This window comes from Ruditapes philippinarum, unplaced genomic scaffold (genome assembly GCF_026571515.1).
Source record: "Ruditapes philippinarum isolate M1 unplaced genomic scaffold, ASM2657151v2 ctg219_1_1_1_1, whole genome shotgun sequence".
In the NCBI taxonomy this organism is placed as follows: domain Eukaryota; kingdom Metazoa; phylum Mollusca; class Bivalvia; order Venerida; family Veneridae; genus Ruditapes; species Ruditapes philippinarum.
Window position 1 is genome coordinate 848,135 of NW_026859162.1, and position 21,976 is coordinate 870,110.

General features: G+C 34.7%; 1 protein-coding gene across 1 annotated transcript in view; it reads right to left on the reverse strand.

The window, feature by feature from the left end:
• Positions 1 to 21,739, reverse strand: part of LOC132755488 (erythroid differentiation-related factor 1-like) — a 28,977-nt gene extending 7,238 nt beyond the window's left edge. Inside the window, exons 1-4 of the mRNA XM_060746370.1 lie at positions 21,574 to 21,739; positions 19,575 to 19,724; positions 16,004 to 16,151; positions 8,773 to 8,995 (exon numbers count right to left, since the gene is read on the reverse strand). Coding sequence (XP_060602353.1) covers positions 8,773 to 8,995; positions 16,004 to 16,151; positions 19,575 to 19,724; positions 21,574 to 21,627 — 575 coding nt within the window. The 5' untranslated portion in view covers positions 21,628 to 21,739. The remainder of the gene's footprint in view (positions 1 to 8,772; positions 8,996 to 16,003; positions 16,152 to 19,574; positions 19,725 to 21,573) is intronic.
• Positions 21,740 to 21,976: the final 237 nt, after the last annotated feature.

Here is a 21,976-nt window from a genome sequence, read left to right on the forward strand (position 1 = left end):
AGTTTCAGGGTGACATATTGGTTATTCTGGAAATATCATGATGCTAGAATTACGAGCCTTGTCACATAGGATTTTGCTGATGAAGTAAAATATCTATACCTCAGTTTGCAGAGTTATAGTGAACCATTAATTACAAGTCAGTGTGTGCAGAGTAATAGAGCAACATTAATTACAGGTCAGTGTGTGCAGAGTAATAGAGCAACATTAATTACAGGTCAGTGTGTGCAGAGTAATAGAGCAACATTAATTACAGGTCAGTGTGAAAATTAATCAGGTTTTGCTGCGGTCTCAAATTTTATTGTTGTTTCTATGTACTTTAAAATTTTGTCACCTTTCTTGCATTTCAAATGAACAATATCTGGGCTGGGAATCAAAACTGCGTCGTATCCTACAAAAAGGCCGCCATCTTGGAAGGAAACATGTATGTTTTTGTTTATAACTCTTCTTGTTGGAAATGACTGAAAACCAGATATATGTATTAAGACGCTACACTATTTTCCGCTTCGTTCGTTATATGTTGCTTGCACAACTATTTTGTAAAACAAAAGTTATAGCGAACTTGCAACTCGAAGCGGGGCAGAATTTTTATGAAAATGTGTGGATACGACGCAGTTCATATTGTTTATAATCTATCATTTTTTCATTCAAATCAATTATATACTCGTTTTCAGATTTCACCATAAACTTCAAAACATAATTTTGCATCATTTACTAAACTTTCATTAAAAAGAGATGTTTATATTCTAAAAAATAATGATTTTTACGAAATGATACGACAAAGTTGAAAATAAAATATGATACGACGCAGTTGTATTTTCATTGCAGGCTGTATATTGGTTAAACTATTTAAATTATGTGCTAGGTATGCTTATAACGTCCAACAACATTTCTTGTTTACAACTGAAGTCAAAAGCAGAGGTCACTCATTGGTTCCATAAGAAATGAAAATGTAATACAATTCTATTAAGGCTGCATTTTTCGGTCGCATTTTAGTACCTATCATTAGCATCTACAAATTCCGAAAAGCTATATCAAATGCAATATACATTGAAACACGTGATCGCACACCCATATGGCAATGTGTTCCAGTGTTGCCTTAGCATGCTTCTAAAATTGTTCCCGTGAGTCCGAAATGGGAGTGATTACTATTTTTAATACAAAATTCAATATTCCAATGTAACCTCTCCTGGACCCTATATCAATCAGGAATGACATTTTCTTTTTTTTTCAAAACAGAAAGAATGACAAATTTTGAAAAGGTCTCTTGCTATTGGAAGAGAGCTATGCGCAAATTGCATGCCTACCTTTGTTACATGTAATTAGCAATAATTTCCGTCAATTCTGTTATTACTTATGTCTTTTACGTGCCGATTTTATAGTATTCATTTTCTTAATAATCAATGAGAACAGATGAGTTTTATTATTTGAAACTGAACATTAATTTTTTTAAATTATATTATAAATGGTTAAGCTACAATATATTTTTGAAGTAGGTTATGTGTTCTGTTTAGTCATTTTATATTCAGCATTACATTTGTCTACGGAATTTATTTTCTATATTTGCACTTAAGTATCATTCGATTCCATTAAATGCATCGCATCGAATTTTCAACAGACTAGAGACATGGCATCTTAACAGGTGTGTCCGACCGAGGCCGAGGTGTTTATGCTAAACGAATTCAAATACTTTGAACTGAACTGCTATGAATTCAAAAAACCACCAGGGACTTTATATTCTATGGAAAACCTATCAAGCTAGTTTCAAAATGTCGATGGTTCTCTGCAGGTGCAACATTTTTTGCCTGAAATAATGCACAAAGGCGCACCTGAGGTCCTCGCCCCTAGTAAAGCTAATGTGTAGAGTGAAAGTTTGAAAACAAACCACAAAAAAGCAGTCATTATATCCAGAACATGCAGAACCACAGTGAGAGCGTAGCTAGCCAAAATGAATTCAAGTTAATATATTTCTACATTGTTTTGCGAAAAAAGTAGGGATAATATTGAACATGCAGGAAAATATAAGAAATTATTTCAGATATTAGGATCAATTAGGTAACATGTTCATGTTTATCTGACAAGTAGCTTCCTCAATGTAAATTCAAATTAAATGTTATATTGGACATGACACAATGTGTTCTAAATAATCAAAAGCAACAGAACATTGCTATACACGCAAATGATCTGGGTTTTTTATCTAGCGCAAGTGATTATTCCATAAAATAGAAATATATTGCCAAAATTATCCCTGTTGAAAAGACTGCCAAAAAATACTACTGCGTCGTATCATATTTTATTTTCAACAGCGTCGTATCATTTCGTAAAAATCATTATTTTCTTAGAAAATAAACATCTCTTTTTAATGAAATTTCAGTAAATGATGCAAAATTATATTTCGAAGTTTATGGTGAACTCTGAAACAAATATATAATTGATATGAAGGAAAAAATGATAGATAAAGCAATATGAACTGCGTCGTATCCACACATTTTCATAAAAATTCTGCCCCGCTTCGAGTTGCAAGTTCGCTATAACTTTTGTTTTACAAACTAGTTGTGCAAGCAACATATACCGAACGAAGCGGAAAATAGTGTAGCTTGTTAATACATATATCTGGTTTTCAGTCATTTCCAACAAAAAGAGTTATAAACAAAAACATACATGTTTCGTTCCAAGATGGCGGCGTTTGTTTACATTTTGTAGGATATGACGCAGTTTTGATTCCCAGCCCTGAATATGATTTTGTTTAGCTTTCCTTGTTTGTGTTAAATAGAGCTAAATGACATTATTCGGGTGATTGCACACCATATGACCAACAACAAATGGCTGATTATGCTTCTCACACATTTGCCAGTAGCACTCTACAATTTCCAATGTACTTTTCTGGCATAGTAAACAAACACTTCAACAGAATTGGCACATATTCCATACTAAAGTACTCATGATCTGTGAAAAATAATATATCTTATGGAGGAAGCGTGACCCAAGAATGTTATAGTGAGGTTAGCATTGTAACAAGTGTAACAGGGTATGTTAGTCTAGAACAGCATATTGACATAGATTTTAAGCAGCTGCATGATATTGAGTAAATTTGTCTAATAGAGAGTTTTTCAAACATTCTGACCCAGTCGACTTACTGTCAAAGTATCAATGGCTACTTGAAATGTGATGATGATGTTCTATGTACAATCATAGAAATGCAACAGCCTTTGTTAGGACCATCATCTTGGATATCTATGCATATTATCTCACAAATTTAGGCTTTCACTGGTCAAAGGTTTTCTATACCCCATATTAAAAGTCAGGTTATTTAAAATATAGGGCCCCCCCCTTCCCTACCATGACAAAAAGTTTTGATATGACCCTGCCTCATAATTTCAGATATATACCCTCACATACCACATTATCAGTAAATTATCATGGTTAATTTATTAAATTTATGCTAATATGGACAGAAATTAAGTAAAGAACATTTACAAAGGGCAAATAACTACAAATATCATGAACAAGATGGCCAAGATGGCCCTAGATCGCTCCCCTGACCCATCAACCTCATCCAATCAACCTCATCCGGGCAACGTCTTAAACAAGCATCCAAACCAAGTTTGATGACAATTGAGAAATCATAAAAACAAACTTGTAGACTAATTTGCAGGGGATTTGGATAACAACAGTAGCCACTAGAGAGTTCACAAAATTTTTCTATTCTTAGCTCCTGAGACCTAGTTTTACATCAGAGATGACCCATAAAATAAGCAATCTGACCAAGTTTGATGACAATTGAGTCAAAAATGTTTCCATTAGAGTATTAACAAGGTTTTTCCATATTTCGGCAGTGTGACCTAGTTTTTGAACCTGGGTGACCCATATTAGAACTTGACCTAGAAATCATCAAAACAAATTTCTATGAGCTTCAAAAAAGAGTCATGGTTTTTAATTGATAACTTTTTCCCTGATAAGTTAATCTATCTAAAAGTTTGGTGTTGATACCTCCAAAGTCCAATAGTTTTTGCAACTGGCTTAATATTTTTGGAAGGATGGACTTTTCCTCAATGACATAATTGAGCCGTGTCATGACAAAACCAACATAATGGCTTTGCGACCAGCATGGATCCAGACCAGCCTGCGCATCCAAGCAGTCTGATCAGGATCCATGCTGTTCGCTATCAGTTTCTCTACTTGTTACAGAGTTGGGAAGCGAACAGCATGGATCCTGATCAGACTGCGCGGATGCGCAGGCTGCTCTGGATCCATGCTGGTCACAAAGCCATTATGTTGGTTTTGTCGTGCCACGGCTCATATTTCTTTCTATGAAGCTGAAATCAATGACAAAAATTACAAAGGGGAATAACTCTACAATTATGCATAAGTTATGGTTCTTGTAAATTGTACTACGTCTCACCTCAAGTTTCAAGTTGATACTTCTGATACTTTTGAGTAATGCTCTAGGCAAAAAATATTTTTTTTTTACAATTACAAAAGACAATTTATCCAGAATAGTACAAAAGAAAATTATTAATTACTATTAGACAGAACATTTCTCCTCAATAAGATCTCTCCATTTACGAAGTTTCAAGCAAATACCTTCCATAGACTTTTGAGTTACACCCTTGACAAACAAAATATGAAAGTGACAGATGGACAGTCAAACAAGTTGATTCCTAACAACCTCTTTAACAACTTGGTCACCAACCAGATTTTAGAAAAAGATTTTCAATTTTTTCTATATAAATAATTATGCACACATATTGGTGAACCTAAAGTCAGATGAACAATGTTGGTGCAAACATGTGACTTGTGTGACAAAGCTCTAATATGACAGATCTCTATTATCAAATACGCTAAAAGTGTCACCTGATAAATGTAAAGAAACTTTATCTTCTCAAATAAACCCCCCCCCCCCCAAAAAAAATGAAATTTTTGGTGGCTTAGACTTACAAGTTTTATCCTGAGGTATTTGAGTTCAAAAACAGATCTAATGTTAATATTAAGTTACTGCTAATACTACAAATTAAAGTTGACAAGTTGACCATTGTGTGAACACAAACATTTTAAAGTCAACAGGGAAACCAAACACTCTCAGGTTGAATACTGTTACATGCTGTAAATTATAACAATAATTTAACCTACTGTAATTTAAACCTTTTACAACTGTTGATTAAGTTTAGCACTTTGAAAATGAATTAATTCCTGATGTTTGGTACGGAAACAGGAAAGATGATTTTTGCTAAACATGGTGTTACAATCTTCAAAGTAACACCCGAGGTCAACAAGAGCACCGAGCTAGACCGAGCATTATATGCCAGAAAGTGATTTTTTTTAGTTAAAACTAAAACTATCACTAAATGTGATTAATACCCCCACAAGTCTGCTTCGGAAATGAGGATGTTACTAGTAACAGAATACCTTGTAAAAGAATTGAAATAAAGAGTTATGGTTGTGGGCAATTAAAGATAATTGTGGTTCATGTATGTTGCATTTCCTTTCAATGTGGTTGGCCATTTATGAAGTTTAATTGAATTACTCTGTAATAAGTCCAGAAAGACAAAGAAACAGAACAAAGGGCAATAACTCTATAAATACTTAAGATAGAGTTATAGTTATTGTCCACTGCACTCCCTCTTATTGTACTTGACCATTGTATGAAGTTGTTTTGAATTCCAACCAGTACGTTTTAAGTTATGCTCAGGACAAGGAAAAGTATCAAAGGGTAGTAACTCTGTAATTTGTCAAAATGGGAGTTCAGGCTCTTGTGCACTGCACTTCCTTTTAATGTCCTTGACAACTGTATGAAGTTATACTGAATTCCAAACAGTAGTTTTCAAGTTATGCTCTGGACAAGGAAAAGTAACAAAGGGCAATAACTCTGTAATTGGTCAAGATGGAGTTATGGTTCTTGTGCACTGCACTTCCCCTTATTGTGCTTGACCATTGTATGAAGTTGTTTTGAATTCCAACCAGTAGTTTTCAAGTCATGCTCTGGACAAAGAAAAGAAACAAAGGGCAGTAACTCTGTAATAAGTCAAGATGGAGTAATGGTTCTTGTGCACTGCACTTCCTCTAAATGAACTGGACCATTGTATGAAATTATAATGAATTCCAACAATCAGTCTTCAAGTTATGGTCCGGACAAAAGAAAGCAATGGAAAAGTAATAAAGGGCAATAACTCTGTAATTACTTTAGATAGAGTTATGGTTCTTATGCACTGCACTTCCTCTCAATGTGCTTGACCATTGTATGTAGTTATATTGAATTCCAACCATAAGTCTTCAAGTTATGCTCCGGACAAGGAAAATGCAATGGACAAAAAAAAGCTATGGAAAAGCAACAAAGGGCAATAACTCTGTAATTACTTTAGATAGAGTTATGGTTCTTGTGCACTGCACTTCCCCTTATTGTGTTTTACAATTGTATGAAGTTGTTTTGAATTCCAACCAGTAGTTTTCAAGTTATGCCCCGGACAAGAAAAAGTAACAAAGGGCAATAACTCTGTAATTAGTCAAGATAGAGTTATGGTACTTGTGCACTGCACTTCCTCTCAATGTGCTTGACCATTGTATGTAGTTATATTGAATTCCAACCATTAGTTTTCAAGTTATGCTCCAGACAAGGAAAATGCAACGGACGTCTGGACCGACCGACTGACCGCCCGACCGACCACCGGGTGACTCCTATATACCCCCCCCTAAACTTTGTTTTTGGGGGTATTATGAAGCATTTGTAAGACATGGGAATTAAATAATTTTACTACAACAGATGGACAGAAAGACGCCAGGGATAAAACAAGATATAAGCACATTTTTTAGGGCATATAATTAATGTAATCAATATAAACTATAGGATGATTAATACCAAGTTATTGGGCAAAAACTGTTGTCAGTGACCTTGACCTTGTGACCCAAAAATTAATAGGGGTATTCTACTCAATATTGACAATCATCCTATGAAGTTTGAACACTGTGGGCCAAATGTAACTTAAGTAATGTTCGAGAAACCACAATTTTCAGTGTAAAGATTATTGTGACCCTGACCTTTGACCTTATGACCCCAAAATCAATAGGAGTCTTCTACTCATTATGGACAATCATCCTATAAAGTAAAAACATTGTGGGCCAAATGGAACTTAAGTTATGCTTTGAAACTTTTTTCAGTTTTAAGATACTAGTGACCTTGACCTTTGACTTTGTGACCCCAAAATTAATAGGGGTCTTCTACTCATTATAGACAATCATCCTATGAAGTTTGAACACTGTGAGCCAAATGGAACCTAAGTTATGCTTCAGAAACTGTTTTCAGTGTCAAGGTAATAGTGACCTTGACCTGTGACTTTGTGAACCCAAAATCAATAGTGTCTTATACCCAATACAGACAATCATTCTATGAAGTTTGAATATTGTGGGCCAAATGGAACATAAGTTATGCTCGAGAAAATGTTTTCAGTGTCAATGTAATAGTGACCTTGACTTTTGACCTTGTGACCCCAATATCAATAGGGGTCTTCAACCCAATATGGACAATCATCCTATGAAGTTTGAATATTGTTGGCTGAATGGAACTTAAGTTATGCTACAGAAACCAAATTGCTAACAGAAGGACAGACAGACGGACAGACGCCAGGAGGTATAAGATAATATGCCCGAAATTCATTCAGGCATATAAAAACATCTCACCTGCTGGAGCTAAAAGATGCATAGACTCCAGTAATTTCTACACATTTAGTCGCCTCTCCTAATAAAGCAGGGAAAACAAGGGCTGTAATTCTTATGCCTCGGGCATTAAACAAGAGCCTGATTTCTACTATATGTTTTTTATTAACATCAAACTAAAATCCACATGTTCTGCTTTCATTCAATCATTCAAACTACTGTGCCATGATAGCCCATAGTCCCTCATCTGAGTCTTACTGCTTGACTGTTAAGAAAGCTTTTCTTTCATTTGACCTGATGACCTAGTTTTTGATCCAAGGTGACCCATATTTGAATTCATCAGAGATATGATTGAGAAGATTATTCTGACAAAGTTTGATCAAGATCAAAACAAAATGTGACCCATTCACTGTTTATGACATACTTTTTTAACCCAAGACGACTTATCCTGTATCTATTTACTATTTATAACCAACTTGTTTAACCCAGGATGGCTTTATTTATACACTTACCTGTCTATGTTATATTACTAACAATGACTATCATCAGATCATGATGACAGAACTGTCTTGCACAATAAATATCATAAAATTTCTTTAGTAAGTAAGTAAGTAAGTAAGTAAAGTCTTTATTTACTAAGGCTACACATTTGATTACCCATTTTCTTTAATAACTAATTTTTGGTTTTGATTAAAATTTTTATTGCATTCTACATGTAATGTAAAGTCTTTTTTGAAAGATATTCAATTCAGTTTTAATCTGGATTGCTGTTTAAATGAAAACATAAGGCAGTATCATATCTTTCTTAATGACACAGTCCATATCAATGCTTAATTTGCTAGATGGGAAACACCTGCATCACTTCAGTTTATACATAAATTCATCATCTTTACATTTTTATTGTAACTTTAATCAACTCTACATGGTATAACTTTCTTCAATTTTCAAGATTAGATGCAAAGTTTACAAAAATTATATAGGATGACACCATTATATCTTCGATGACACTTAAATTCGGTAATTTGCACTAGATCGGAAGTATCAATAAAGATTTATTGTAAACTTCCAAAAGACATAGCTCTGTTGTATACCAGGGGTGTAATGTAACAGATGAAAGAGAATACTAACCTCTTTTTAGAATGCAAGTGTGTGTTTATTTTCACAAGTTGTTGAAGAATAAACTGCAAACGTTCTTCAATAATATTCACAATTGTCTCCCCTTCATTTTGGTGATTTGTTGGACCATCAGTATCCTTAAGCTGACTTGACAAACCTTTCAAGGGTTCCTGACAATCTGCCAAACTCTGTAACATTTGATGAAGAACTTTCAAATTTCTAGAACTGCTCTGGCCTGAAATAGAGGATTTTGAATGAGTGTAACTTCAATACTGAATTTATTGCATGAGTTGAATAAAATTCAATTATGGGAGCCTCTGGTGAGCATAATATCATTTTATTCAATGAGTTCAATAAATTCAGTAATGAACTAACACAAATTTTTATATTTTATTTATCACATACCTAAAATAAAGACAGTTTAAAGTGAAATATTAACTAAGAGTCATTTTTCATTAACGTGCCTATAGTATAACGCTAACATTTAGCGCGTCTTTATGCTATGTTTGTATTATGCTAATGACGTAACGTCAAAATATATGCACGACCGTGCAATACCAAAATCGGCAAGGGTATGTGATAAATAAACATTTTGAATATGATGATTTACATTAGATATGCAGCTTTGAAGATAGATCTATGACACTATATCTAGAAAGAAGTGAATTTTCCTTCATTAGAAAAAGCTGCATGAGTTTTATAACATTCATATAATCGTTTAAGCGTGTATTAAATACTAATATCATCAGGAGAAAGCAGTGCTGAATGTAAAATTATGTCATAATGGGTCTTTAAACATGTAAAGGTTATCCAAACAAGAGCTGATTGAACCGGGTGATACTCCCCGAAAAGGTTTTGGACACGGAAAGGAATACCTATTGTAGTGTCAGAGTTATGTCACAGATAAAGTTGAAAGTGTAAAAACAATCCAAATATTGCACGCGATACGTCGCCTCAATATGGTGATCATTTCTCTGAAAAAGTTGTAAAATCCGACTTCAAATAGCGAAGTTATGGGCTGGACAGGATTTTGCTGCAACTGGTCATGCTGTGACCTAGACCATCAAGGAAGGGACCAAAATGTTGCACGCAAAACATCGTCACAATATGGTGATCATTTCTGTAAAATAGTTGAAAATCTGACTTCAAATAACGAAGTTATGGGCCAGACACCATTTTGCTGCATGGTCATGCTTTGTCCTTGAACTTCAAGGTAGCGACCCAAATCCAACTTCAATTAATAAACTTATGAGCCGGACACGATTTTGATGCAAGATCATGCTGTGACCTTGACCTTCAAGGTAGTGACCAAAATTTTGCTAGTGACACCTTGTCTCAATATGGTGATCATTTCTGTGAAAAAGTTGTAAAATCCGACTTCAAATAACGAAGTTATAGGCCAGACACAATTTGCTGCAAGGTCATGCTGTGACCTTGACCTTCAAGGTAGCGACCCAAATGTTGCTTGCGACACGTCGTCACAATATGATCATCATTTCTGTGAAATAGTTGAAAATCTAACTTCAAATAACGAAGTTATGGGCCAGACACCATTTTGCTGCATGGTCATGCTTTGACCTTGAACTTCAAGGTAGCGACCCAAATCCAACTTCAATTAATAAACTTATGAGCCGGACACGATTTTGATGCAAGATCATGCTGTGACCTTGACCTTCAAGGTAGTGACCAAAATTTTGCTAGTGACACCTCGTCTCAATAATCATTTCTGTGAAATAGTTGTAAAATCCGACTTCAAATAACAAAGTTATGGGCCGGACACAATTTGCTGCAAGGTCATGCTGTGACCTTGACCTTCAAGGTAGCCACCCAAATGTTGCGTGCGACACGTCTTCACAATATGATGATCATTTCTGTGAAATAGTTGAAAATCTGACTTCAAATAATGAAGTTATGGGCCGGACACAAATTCAGGACGTACGTATGGACGGACCAACAAATGGACGAACAGACAACCCGGTGACTAATATTATGCTCTCTGGAAATTTTTCGGGGAGCATAATAAACTTTTTGGGGAAAAAATGGTAAGTTTTTAAAGGCTCAAAACAATCTGATTAAAATCAACTGCTAATTAATCAATGCTAGGCATTAGCATCTGACAACCACCAATAGGTTATCACCTTCTCACAAAAATTAACAATTTGTTTTACTTCCAGCAATAATTTGATACTTTGTCTAACGCTTATTCTGTAAAGTATGGTTTATTCAATTATTGCATGGCTAAAATAGCTTTCTCTGTAAATTCAAATTACAAAGGTGAAGCAAACACAGTGGCAAACAAATCTACATGCAATAAATAAAATAACTAGACCTGAACTTTAGTCAGACTGAGGCCAAAAGGTATATAAGAACAGCTAACGTTAAATAAACATGAGGACAATGATAACCCTTACATTGCTCACCTGATTATGAAGGCTAAATCCGAATTTCCATGATATTTGGACTGGAACAGTATCCCCTAGAGTGATAACAAGGTTTTTCAGTATTTGGGCTGTGTGACCTAGTTTTTACCCCAGCTCACCCGTATTCAAATTTTAGCTAGAAATCAATATAAACAACCTTTCTGACCAATTTCCAGGATATTTGGATGAAAAAAGTAGCCCCTAGAGAGTTAACAAGGTTTTTCCATATCTAGGCTGTGTGACCTAGTTTTTGACTCCAGGTAACTATTCAAACTTAACCTTTAATATCACCAAAACAACCTTTCTGACCTATTTTCAGGATATTTGGATTGAAACAGTTCCCTTTACAGTGTTAACAATGTTTCATAAGTTTGGGCTGTGTGACCTAGTTTTTAAGCCCCGGTGACCCATATTTGATCCCAACCTAGAAATCATCATAACAACCTTCCTGATTAATTTCTAAGGTATTTGGACCAAACAGTAGCTTCTGGAGTGTTAACAAGATTTTTCTATTTTTATCTCCTGTGAACTAGTTTTTCATCCCAGATGACCCATGTTCAAACTCTTCCGAGCAGTTACTTAAACAAGCATCCTGACCAAGTTTGATGATGATTGAGGCAAAAATGTGACCACTTGAGTGTTAACGAACTAAATGTGGACAGACAACAGACATTCAACGATCCTAATTCAGGTGAGCTAAAAACAATGCAGAATTTAAATGTTATTGAGAGGACACGTAATGTAGACTTTTTACCACTTGACCTTTATAGCCACCTAATTATTGCGCTCTGCACAGAGACTCATAATAGTGATCACTTGTGCCAATTTTTTTTCAGTCTTTAAGGTTATGGAGTCGACACGAAATGCAGACATTTTAACACTTCATTTTGACCTTGAGGGTTACAAAGCAACCAAATTATTCGCTCAGCACATGTTCTCATAAGGGTGATCACTTGTGCCCAGTTATTTCAATTTTTTTCTGTGGTTTAAATGTTATGGAGCCAAACTGAAATGTAGACTTTGTATGACCTTCACCTATGGGGTAGCAAACCCAACTATTGCGCTCTGCATATTGTCTCTTTATGGTGATCAATAGTACCAAGTTATTTCAAAACATTTTCACCAGTTTAAAAGTTATTAGGCGGAGAAAAATTGGGATAAATTTTCCCTTGTTTAATAGATGGCCCGTTTATCTATTGTTACAAAGTGAACTATATTGTTCTCTTTTGTTCGGTTTACAGTTAGATAGCCCCCTATCCATATTTGGTAAAGCAAGTGGCGGAAGCACAGATTGACAGACAGAGGCCATTCCTATAATCCCTCCCAGCTTTGCATAAAGCGATTAATCAAGTGATGTCTGGAGTCAGTCAGGGCCAGTATTGAACCAAGGGGCATGACTTATTAGTTTTGTAAAGGTCAATAAGGAAATTCTTCATGCTCTAGACATTTTAGTTTCACACAATGAAACTTAAATGTGTTTTTCTAAACAAGTCTATATGAACCAGGTAAATCCCGAGGTAAGGCCATTATTTTTTATCCCTATGTTCTACACATCGTCTCATAAGTAATATTTCTTCCAAAAAGTTTAATTTCTTTCTGTCTGTTCCAAACAATACAGAGCTGACACGAAATTTGAAATTGTTATTAAGATGATTAAAGGTGACCTTGGCCTGAGGAAAAAAACTGCTAACAGACGCACAGATTTGCGACTATGTGCTTAAAGCAATATGCTGAATTTCATTTTTTCGGGATTAAAAAAAGATCACAATTATGTAAAAGCACATGCACCTAATATGATCATTAAACAAGAGCTGTCGGTAGGACAGCAACGCTCGACTATTCTTAGTGCTTGATAGTAAAAAAAATGCTTGATAGAGTTACCTCCTCCTGTTTACAGGTTGGGGTCATGATGGTGAACAAGTGTGCAAAGTTTCAAAAACATATGTCAATGGACTTTGAAAATATTTGAACTATTACAAAAACTTTAACGTAAATTCTAAGTCGAAAAAGGGGCATAATACTGTCAAAATGCTTGATAGAGCTACCTCCTCCTGTTTACAGGTTGGGGTCATGATGGTGAACAAGTGTGCAAAGTTTCAAAGCCATATGTCAATGGACTTTGAAAATATTTGAACTATTACAAAAACTTTAACGTAAATTCTAAGTCGAAAAAGGGGCATAATTCTTTCAAAATGCTTGATAGAGTTACCTCCTCCTGTTTACAGGTTGGGGTCATGATGGTGAACAAGTGTGCAAAGTTTCAAAGCCATATGTCAATGGACTTTGAAAATATTTGAACTATTACAAAAACTTTAACGTAAATTCTAAGTCGAAAAAGGGGCATAATTCTGTCAAAATGCTTGATAGAGTTACCTCCACCTGTTTCCAGGTTGGGGTTATGATGGTGAACAAGTGTGCAAAGTTTCAAAGCCATATGTCAATGGACTTTGAAAATATTTGAACTATTACAAAAACTTTAACGTAAATTCTAAGTCGAAACAGGGGCATAATTCTGTCAAAATGCTTGATAGAGTTACCTCCTCCTGTTTACAGGTTGGGGTCATGATGTTGAACAAGTGTGCAAAGTTTCAAAGCCATATAACAATGGACTTTGAAAATATTTGAACTATTACAAAAACTTTAACGTAAATTCTAAGTCAAAAAAGGGGCATAATTCTGTCAAAATGCTTGATAGAGTTACCTCCTCCTTTTTACAGGTTGGGGTCATGATGTTGAACAAGTGTGCAAAGTTTCAAAGCCATATGTCAATGGACTTTGAAAATATTTGAACTATTACAAAAACTTTAACATAAGTGGTTACGCCGACGCCGACGCGGACGCGGACGCCGACGTTCGGGTGACTGCAATAGCTCTACTTATTCTTATCGAATAGTCGAGCTAAAAAGCAAAATCAATTTTAATGTCTTACATTGTGCAATGGCCTTACAGAAACATGAAAGACAACACTTAACCTTGAACACAGCACGGAGAAAAGATTATCAATTTTGATTAATTATGCCCTGCAGAATCAGTTTTATCTCAATGAAATTCTTGATGACTTTTAATCTCTTTTAAATTTCTTGATTACATTTCTTACAATTCTTTTTTCCATTTTCATTTCCTATTCAATGATTCTCACAGAAATTTAATTGCATTTTACTGTCTACCCCTTATCTGTTGCCAATTAACGTCCATGTTTCATAATGATGACAGATTATTGTAAGATGACAGCAAAGGAACATCCTGTATCACAGACTAACTACATCACCATAGTTTTAAAACCGAGTCAAATAAGTAGTACAAGGTTATCATGAGCATGCTATAATTATGTGATATATGACAAGAGAATAATGTAAGAACATACAGGTCCACCTAACTAACCCTTAACCTGCAATGGATAAACTTGGTGTGTATATGGTACTTACGATTTCAAATGAAATGAAAATGAAATTCATCATCAACTGCCGAAATTCCTTAATTAGAGCTATAATACACAATCACACTTGCTCATATTCGTGAAAACAAAATAAGACCCATTTATAAATTAAATATAATGTTGCCATTGTTCAATAACACACATAAAATTTACACACGATGACCTTTGACAGGTGTGTAGCCGGCTTCTCAAAAGAACCTGCCAATCTTTGATGTTTATGCACATGTAGTCCTGGCTGTTTGATCCGAATCATCAAAGAATGTGCCGAAACTTACATGACTTACGCACTTTTTAGTGTTCATATGAGAAAAATATGTCATTTTTTTAAATAGACACATGTTTGGTTAATATTTAAGAAGAAAATTATTTTGTTGGATAATTATCGAATCAATTACACTAAAATATATAATGTAGTGTACATTAGGCTATAAATTTCATATCCGTTGGTGCATTTGTTCGACATTTAACCCTGACACATAATTATTGATTTTTTTGTGGTCTGCACAGATTATGATGTGTATTGTTAAACTAAAGTACAATATAGAGGTGTTTATGTCGATTATCTCAACGCATGTAATTATCACATTTTATGACAAGTCTTTCATCTCATTATTCTGAAATATTTTATATGAATATCCGGATCCAAAAATCGGCTCCGGACACCGAATCGTGATGCAAACTTTCAGACATCCCTAATCAAAATATAAATTTTTTTTAATACTTAAAAACATTAAAGAGCCTTGTCTAAAGCTTGCAGACTTGCACCTTGAACAAAGCATATTGTCTACTTATGGTGAACATGTGTACCAAATTGAATTCCTTTTGAAAACTCATTATGAAATCAGAAGTCAGACGGGACAAAACTCCAGCTGCACATAAACTAAATGACAAAGTGCTAACTTCAATCCTTAGCTGTGACCTTGACCTTTGAGCAAGAGAGAAGTATACCAACATCTTACCAAAATTATAGACACACTCCCTGCTGTAAACTGGCATATAAGGTTTAGTTTCAGAAATGTGCCCTGCTGTAGTATACTGACTTCTAATACAACCTTATACAAGCCCCCTGTAGTTTATGTCATCATCTTAGGCAGTAATAGGTTAAATCCAATTAAATTATACAAAGAGTTAACCTGTTATTGCACTAAGGTGACCATGTATATATTTTTGGCTTAATGAAGGTCCATCTGCCCTTTAAAATACTGACATCTGACACATCTGACCAATAGTTATAGAAAAACAATTATACTGAAATCTGAGTAAAAGATATAGAAAAATACATTGTACAGTTTATTGACAAATGAATGTCCTGAATTATTCTGACATTTGGCTGTGGTTACGAATGACTAGTTTATTTATTCGATGAAAATTTTAATGGCAACAATACCTGTAAGACTACGTTCGAGAAGGGCTATATACTCTAACTGTGCTCTTAAATACTCCATGTGACACTCCATTTGAAGGTATAATTTCAAAGCTCGTTGATAATGTTTCTCTGACAACTGTCTTAAATGTCTCTTCTTCTGTTCAGAACACTAAAATTACACAAAGTTGAATGATTATCTTGATTTATCAGCAAATATTTAAGGTTAAGATACACACTTTCATGATTATTACTAAAATAGGTAAAATTAGTAATAATTAAACAATGACCTTTAGGCAAACTCCCAAGACTTGAATTCTTTTTTTTTTTTCAAAAAAATTGCATAACATGTACAAATGTACAAGAGGACCTTAATGGCCCTTGTATCACTCACTTGAATATAAATACACTTAATGACAAGGGACAAGTAATCAGCGTTTTTTTTCTCTACTTTGGGAATGGTACCGGTACCAGACTGATTGGGAAAAAATGCATTATTTTGACTAAAATTGGGAATTTTTTTAATGCATTTTTTCAGCTACAAATGAGATTAGACATCATGAATAAAGATAGCTAACAGCTTCTACTGTCTAGATAGAACTATTGAGTGGTGATTTATATTAATATGTTGGATTTAAATGATTTTAGAAAAATCACTTTGCCTTGTGGGCATTTTGAACAGTCATTTTGGGAATTTAACATTGGAAATTGGGAATTTTAATGTCTATTTTTATTGGGAATGGCACCGTTTTAGGGTAGTAGTTATATAAAGAAAGAAAACACTGAGTAATATTGTAAACGACAAACGAAAGCAGATATAAAATCTAAATCTAAAACTGATATCACAAAGTTCATATTTGTATCTGAAATAGTGCACATGTAAAAACATTACTGGTTGCTATTGCTAAGGGAAAACAATAATAAGTTACTAAAGAAGTCACTGTTTGCAATGTGGAAAGTCAATTGTTGCTATGAGAGCCACTTATTGCTTTTTAAAGTCACCATTTGCTATGGAAGTCAATGGTTGCTCTAAAAAGTCACTACTTGCTAATGAAGTCTCCGGTTGCTATGGAAATTCAGTGGTTGCTATGGAAGTCAATGGTTACTATGGAAAGTCAATGGTTGCAATAGGCAACTGGTTGCTATGGAAAGTCATGGTGGCTATGGCAAGTCACTGGATGCTATGGAAAGTCATTGTGTGCTAAAGAAGTCCATGGTTGCAATGGATAGTCAACAGTTGCTAAGAGGGTCACTTTTTGCTATGGAAAGTCACTGGCTGCTAAAGAGGTCTAAGGTTGCCATGGAAAGTCAATGGTTGCTATGTAACAAACTGGTTACTAAGTAAGTCAGTAGTTGCTATGGGAAGTCCCTGGTTGCTCTAAAAGTCAATGGTTGCTATGGACATTAAGTGGTTGCTATGGAAATGTATCATTGCTATGGAATGTCAATGGTTGCTATTAAAGTCAATGTTTACTATGCAGCAATCACCATAGCTGGAATTTTTTCTTCAAAACAGCCGTGCTAAAATTTAATATCATCAATTTAGAAATCAAGCATTGAAGTTCAATACAATTGGAGCACTGTGTCTTGATTCCTTAATTCACCTGAAAAGATGTCATCATTCCACCAAGAATGTGATATATGATTAAATTTTACTGTAGCTGTTAATGAATAAACAAATCAATGTAATCTATCAAGGAAACTGACACATGCTCTCAGGTATTGTATATATAACCGGAGTTAAACTGCAGGTCATATATATCGAATATCTGACATACATACATGTTTTAATTTTTTGCAGCCTTGTAACCCTACCTTGAATTTGGCTCAGGTATTTGTCTTTGAAACCATGGCTTTTCCCCCCCCCCCCTTTTTATATCATGGGCTGTATGAGGCGGGCTTTCCCCAAAGAAAATGTCCAAAAGAACACAATAAGTGATTGAGATATAAATATTTGACAGCAACTTATTAACCTTTTCCCTTATGTAAGCGTGTTTTGACGGCTTTTTGACCCCCCCCCCCCCTTTTGAGGCCTCAAACAGTGAAAAAATGTCCCATTTAGACCCCAAACACTGTTTTTCGTTTGAGAAATGTTGTAAAAAAAAATGACCATTTTTTCGGCACCGTCCCCCACCCAATTAATACATCAGGGGGTTGCCAGAAGGGGGATGTGCCCCCTTCTGTTTGGGGGGTTTGAAGGGGGGCGGAGTCCCCCTCATCGCAAAGAAAATTTTGGACTTGTGATAGGCTTAAAATGACCCCAGGTTGATCATAAGGTAACATGTAACCAATGCTGAAAAGCCTTTGACTCTATCTCAATCCCTTGAGAAGTTGCAGCACTTTGAAGTAAATTTTGATGGAAAAAATCGAGGCAAAAAAGTGATTTTTGGCAATTTTGAGATGTCCCCTCGTTGCCATGGTAACAGGAAATTTAAGACTGAGCATTTCGTTACAAAGGCAATGGTCCAGTCAACATTTGTGCCAAGTTTGATTAGTATTGAAGCATTTTTCATAGTTTCATAGCAGTTTGAACTTGTTAGAGGAGGCTTTTCAGTGAAAATGGCCATTTTTCACAATATGCTCATGGGGGAAAGGGTTAAACAATAAGTATGAATTTTTGTGAAACTAGAAATAAAGCTCATTTACCGATATTTCCAGCAAGGATTCATTGCATCTTTGATCTATATTCAAGTTATATTTGCTTATATGCGGACTCATCTACTCTTATGGCATCAAAAGTTTGTAATGTACTTTCTATTATTGAAACAATTGATATATTACTATTGTTATCTTCTCAATTAATGTGATGCCTAATGATATATACAAACTTTGTTTAATCACCATACTCATTCTCTTTAACAAGGTTACAGGGATTTTTGAATATTTTCAGTAGAGTTTTAACTTTATTTGTATGTTTGAAAGTCTTCTTACTAGCAAAAAAATCTTATAGTTATAAAAGAGTTAATATGATCGTTGAGGAGGGCTTGATAAAACACTACCCGAGAATGCTACCGACAAAGTTTGGTGATCATCCATCCATTAGTTCTGTAGGAGGAGACATTTAAAGGTTTTTCTAATTTTAGCCATAGAGACCCCTAAAAGGGGCCAATCAAAATAATATGAGCAAACTTGATAAAAGACTACACAAGAATGCTACAGACAAAGTTTGGTGATCATCCATCAATTAGTTCTCTAGAAATAGACATTAAACAGTATGTGTATTTTTAGCTTTAGCAGCCTCTAAAAGAGGCCAATCAAATTCATATGAGCAAACTTGATAATAGACTACCCAAAAATGCTACAGACAAAGTTTGGTGATCATCCATCAAATAGTTCTGTAGAAGAAGATGTTTCAAGGTTTTTCTATTTTTAGCTCTGCTGACCCCTAAAAGGGGCCAATTGGAATGACATGGGCAAATTCCAGTGTGACTGTCACATGGATGCTACAGACCAAATTTGAAGTAAATCTGCTTAGTAGTTTCAGAGAAGAAGACGATTGTTGATGACGGACGACGGAGCATCCCCCTTTGATACTAATAGCTCACTCTAAGCCTTCGGCTCTGGTGAGCTAAAAAAACTTAACAACTTGACTTACATCCCCTCTCACTGTGCTATGGAACAATGAAGCTAGCCTGTGATTTATGGACGCCATCCTAAACTGGTACATTGGTTGACTGGCATATGAAGAATCTTCCCTGCAGTATTTCATGGAATTGTCCATTAAATTTGTCACCTCATTCTCAACCTGAAGATACCAGCAATAACAGGAAATTTAACAATCTACTCAAAACATAACATGCAATAATGACTTTGCCATGATTTTTCACTGCCCCAACCTCTAATTAATATTGTGTAACATATAGCCTAGACTATTGTGAATTCTTACCAAACTCTTTTCTGTTAGCAGCATATTTGTTTAACTATAATTCGATACTTGTGTAATATTTAAAACAGACAAATTCCAAAAGAGGTGTGTTACATAAATCAAGGAAGTTAGAGACCTATTTTGTTTTCATCATGCGTAATTGTTTTAACTGTTGAAAAATTTGTATACATATACAGTTGAGCCTTGCTAATCTGAACCTGTCTAATCTGGAATCCTTTCTTATCCAAATAAAGTGTCCAGTCAAAATTTCGTTTGCTCTATTTTTCAATAATAAAAAACCTTCCGGATCTGGAACATGTCTACTCCGAATTCTGGACGATTTTTTAATTTTTGTACTTATTTTACTCTTAAATAAACCTCTCAGATCCGAACCTATTTTGCCAAATGTCACATCCACATTCAAAATAACAGATAATCACACATCTTGCAGCTGTAAACATACACAAAACTGGTAAGTGTAATTTTGCTTAATTTATGAATGAAATGTATAATCTGCGAAGGTGTGAAAATTACACTGAGCATGCCTTGATATCTACTATAATTGCTTAATTGATTGTTTTTTCAAAAATGTGACCAATTTAGAGTGTTAACAAAGTTTTTCATATCTAGGCAGTGTGACCTAGGTTTTGACCTCAGGTGACCTATATTCCAACTTGACCTAGAAATCATCAAAACAAACTTTCTGATCTATTTCAAAGACATTTGGATAAAAACAGTTGCCACAAGAGAGTTAACAAGATTTTTCAATTTTTAGCTCATGTGACCTAGTTTTTCATCAGAGTTGACCCATGTTCAAACTCATATGAGCAATTAACTAGACAAGCATCCTGACCAAGTTTCATGAAAACTGAGTCAAAATGTAACCACTACAGTGTTAACAAGGTTTTTCGATGTTTGGGTGGTGTGACCTTGTTTTTGACCCCAGGTGACCCACATTCGAACTTGACCTAGAAATCAAAACAGTAGCCACTAGAGTGTTATCAAAATTTTTCTATTTGTAGCTCCTGTGACCTAGTTTTTCTTTGAAGATGACCAACATTCGAACTCATCCAAGCAATTACCTAGAAAAGCATCCTGACCACGACAGTGTTAACAAGGTTGTGACCCAAGGTGACCCATATTCAAACTTGACCTTGAAATTATCAAAACAAACTTTCAGGCCAATTTCTAGGATATTTGGATCAAAAACAGTAGCCTATAGAGTGTAAACAAGACTTTCTATTTTTAGCTCCTGTGACCTAGTTTTTAATCTGAGATGACCAACGTTTGAACTCATCTGACAAGTGCTCTTACAAAGTTTGATGATGATTGAGGCAAAAATATGACCGCTAGAGTGATAACAAACAAAAGTGGACGGACAACAGATGCAGGACAACGGACATTCAACGATCCTTAGAAAGCTCACCTTGAACTAGCGTAGGTGAACTAAAACTCAATGGAACCTTAAATACATTTTGTACTAACAGTTCTTTGTATAAATCATTGACGCATAATTATTATTCACATCTTCATGAAGAACAAATCTTAATACCTCCTTTTACAAGAACAAATTATGTTATTACCTCCCCTTAGAAGAACAAATAATTATTTTATTACCTCCTTTCAGAAGAACATATCATCCTATTATCTCCTCTTAGGAGATAAAATAATATTATTTTATTTCTTCCTTTTACAAGAGTATTTTAAATAATAATTTTTTTTTTATTACCTCCTCTTTATTTACAGATGATAAAGGTGCATAATCTTGCAGTAAAGAAGCCATATTAAAATATGTGGTAGATAATTCCCATCTTACAGACTCCACTATGTTCTTGAAGCCTTGATTTCCAAGTGAAAGAGCTTTCTTGTACTCTTCAATTGCCTGCAAAAGTTAAAAAAAATTTTTTTTTAATATCTTTGTTTCCCCTCCTGTTGCCCATGTCAGTTTAGGTGGGGTAGGCTGAACATATCTGAATGAAATGGATTTATACAAATTTCTAGCATTTTGAATGTTTACCATCTATTAACTAAAAAGGTTAAAAAATTATTCAATGTAAATCACAGTTTCTAAGTTTTTAAGTTTCTTATGTACTTTTAAGCTGGAGATGTTTGTTTTCTCAATTATGCTTGAT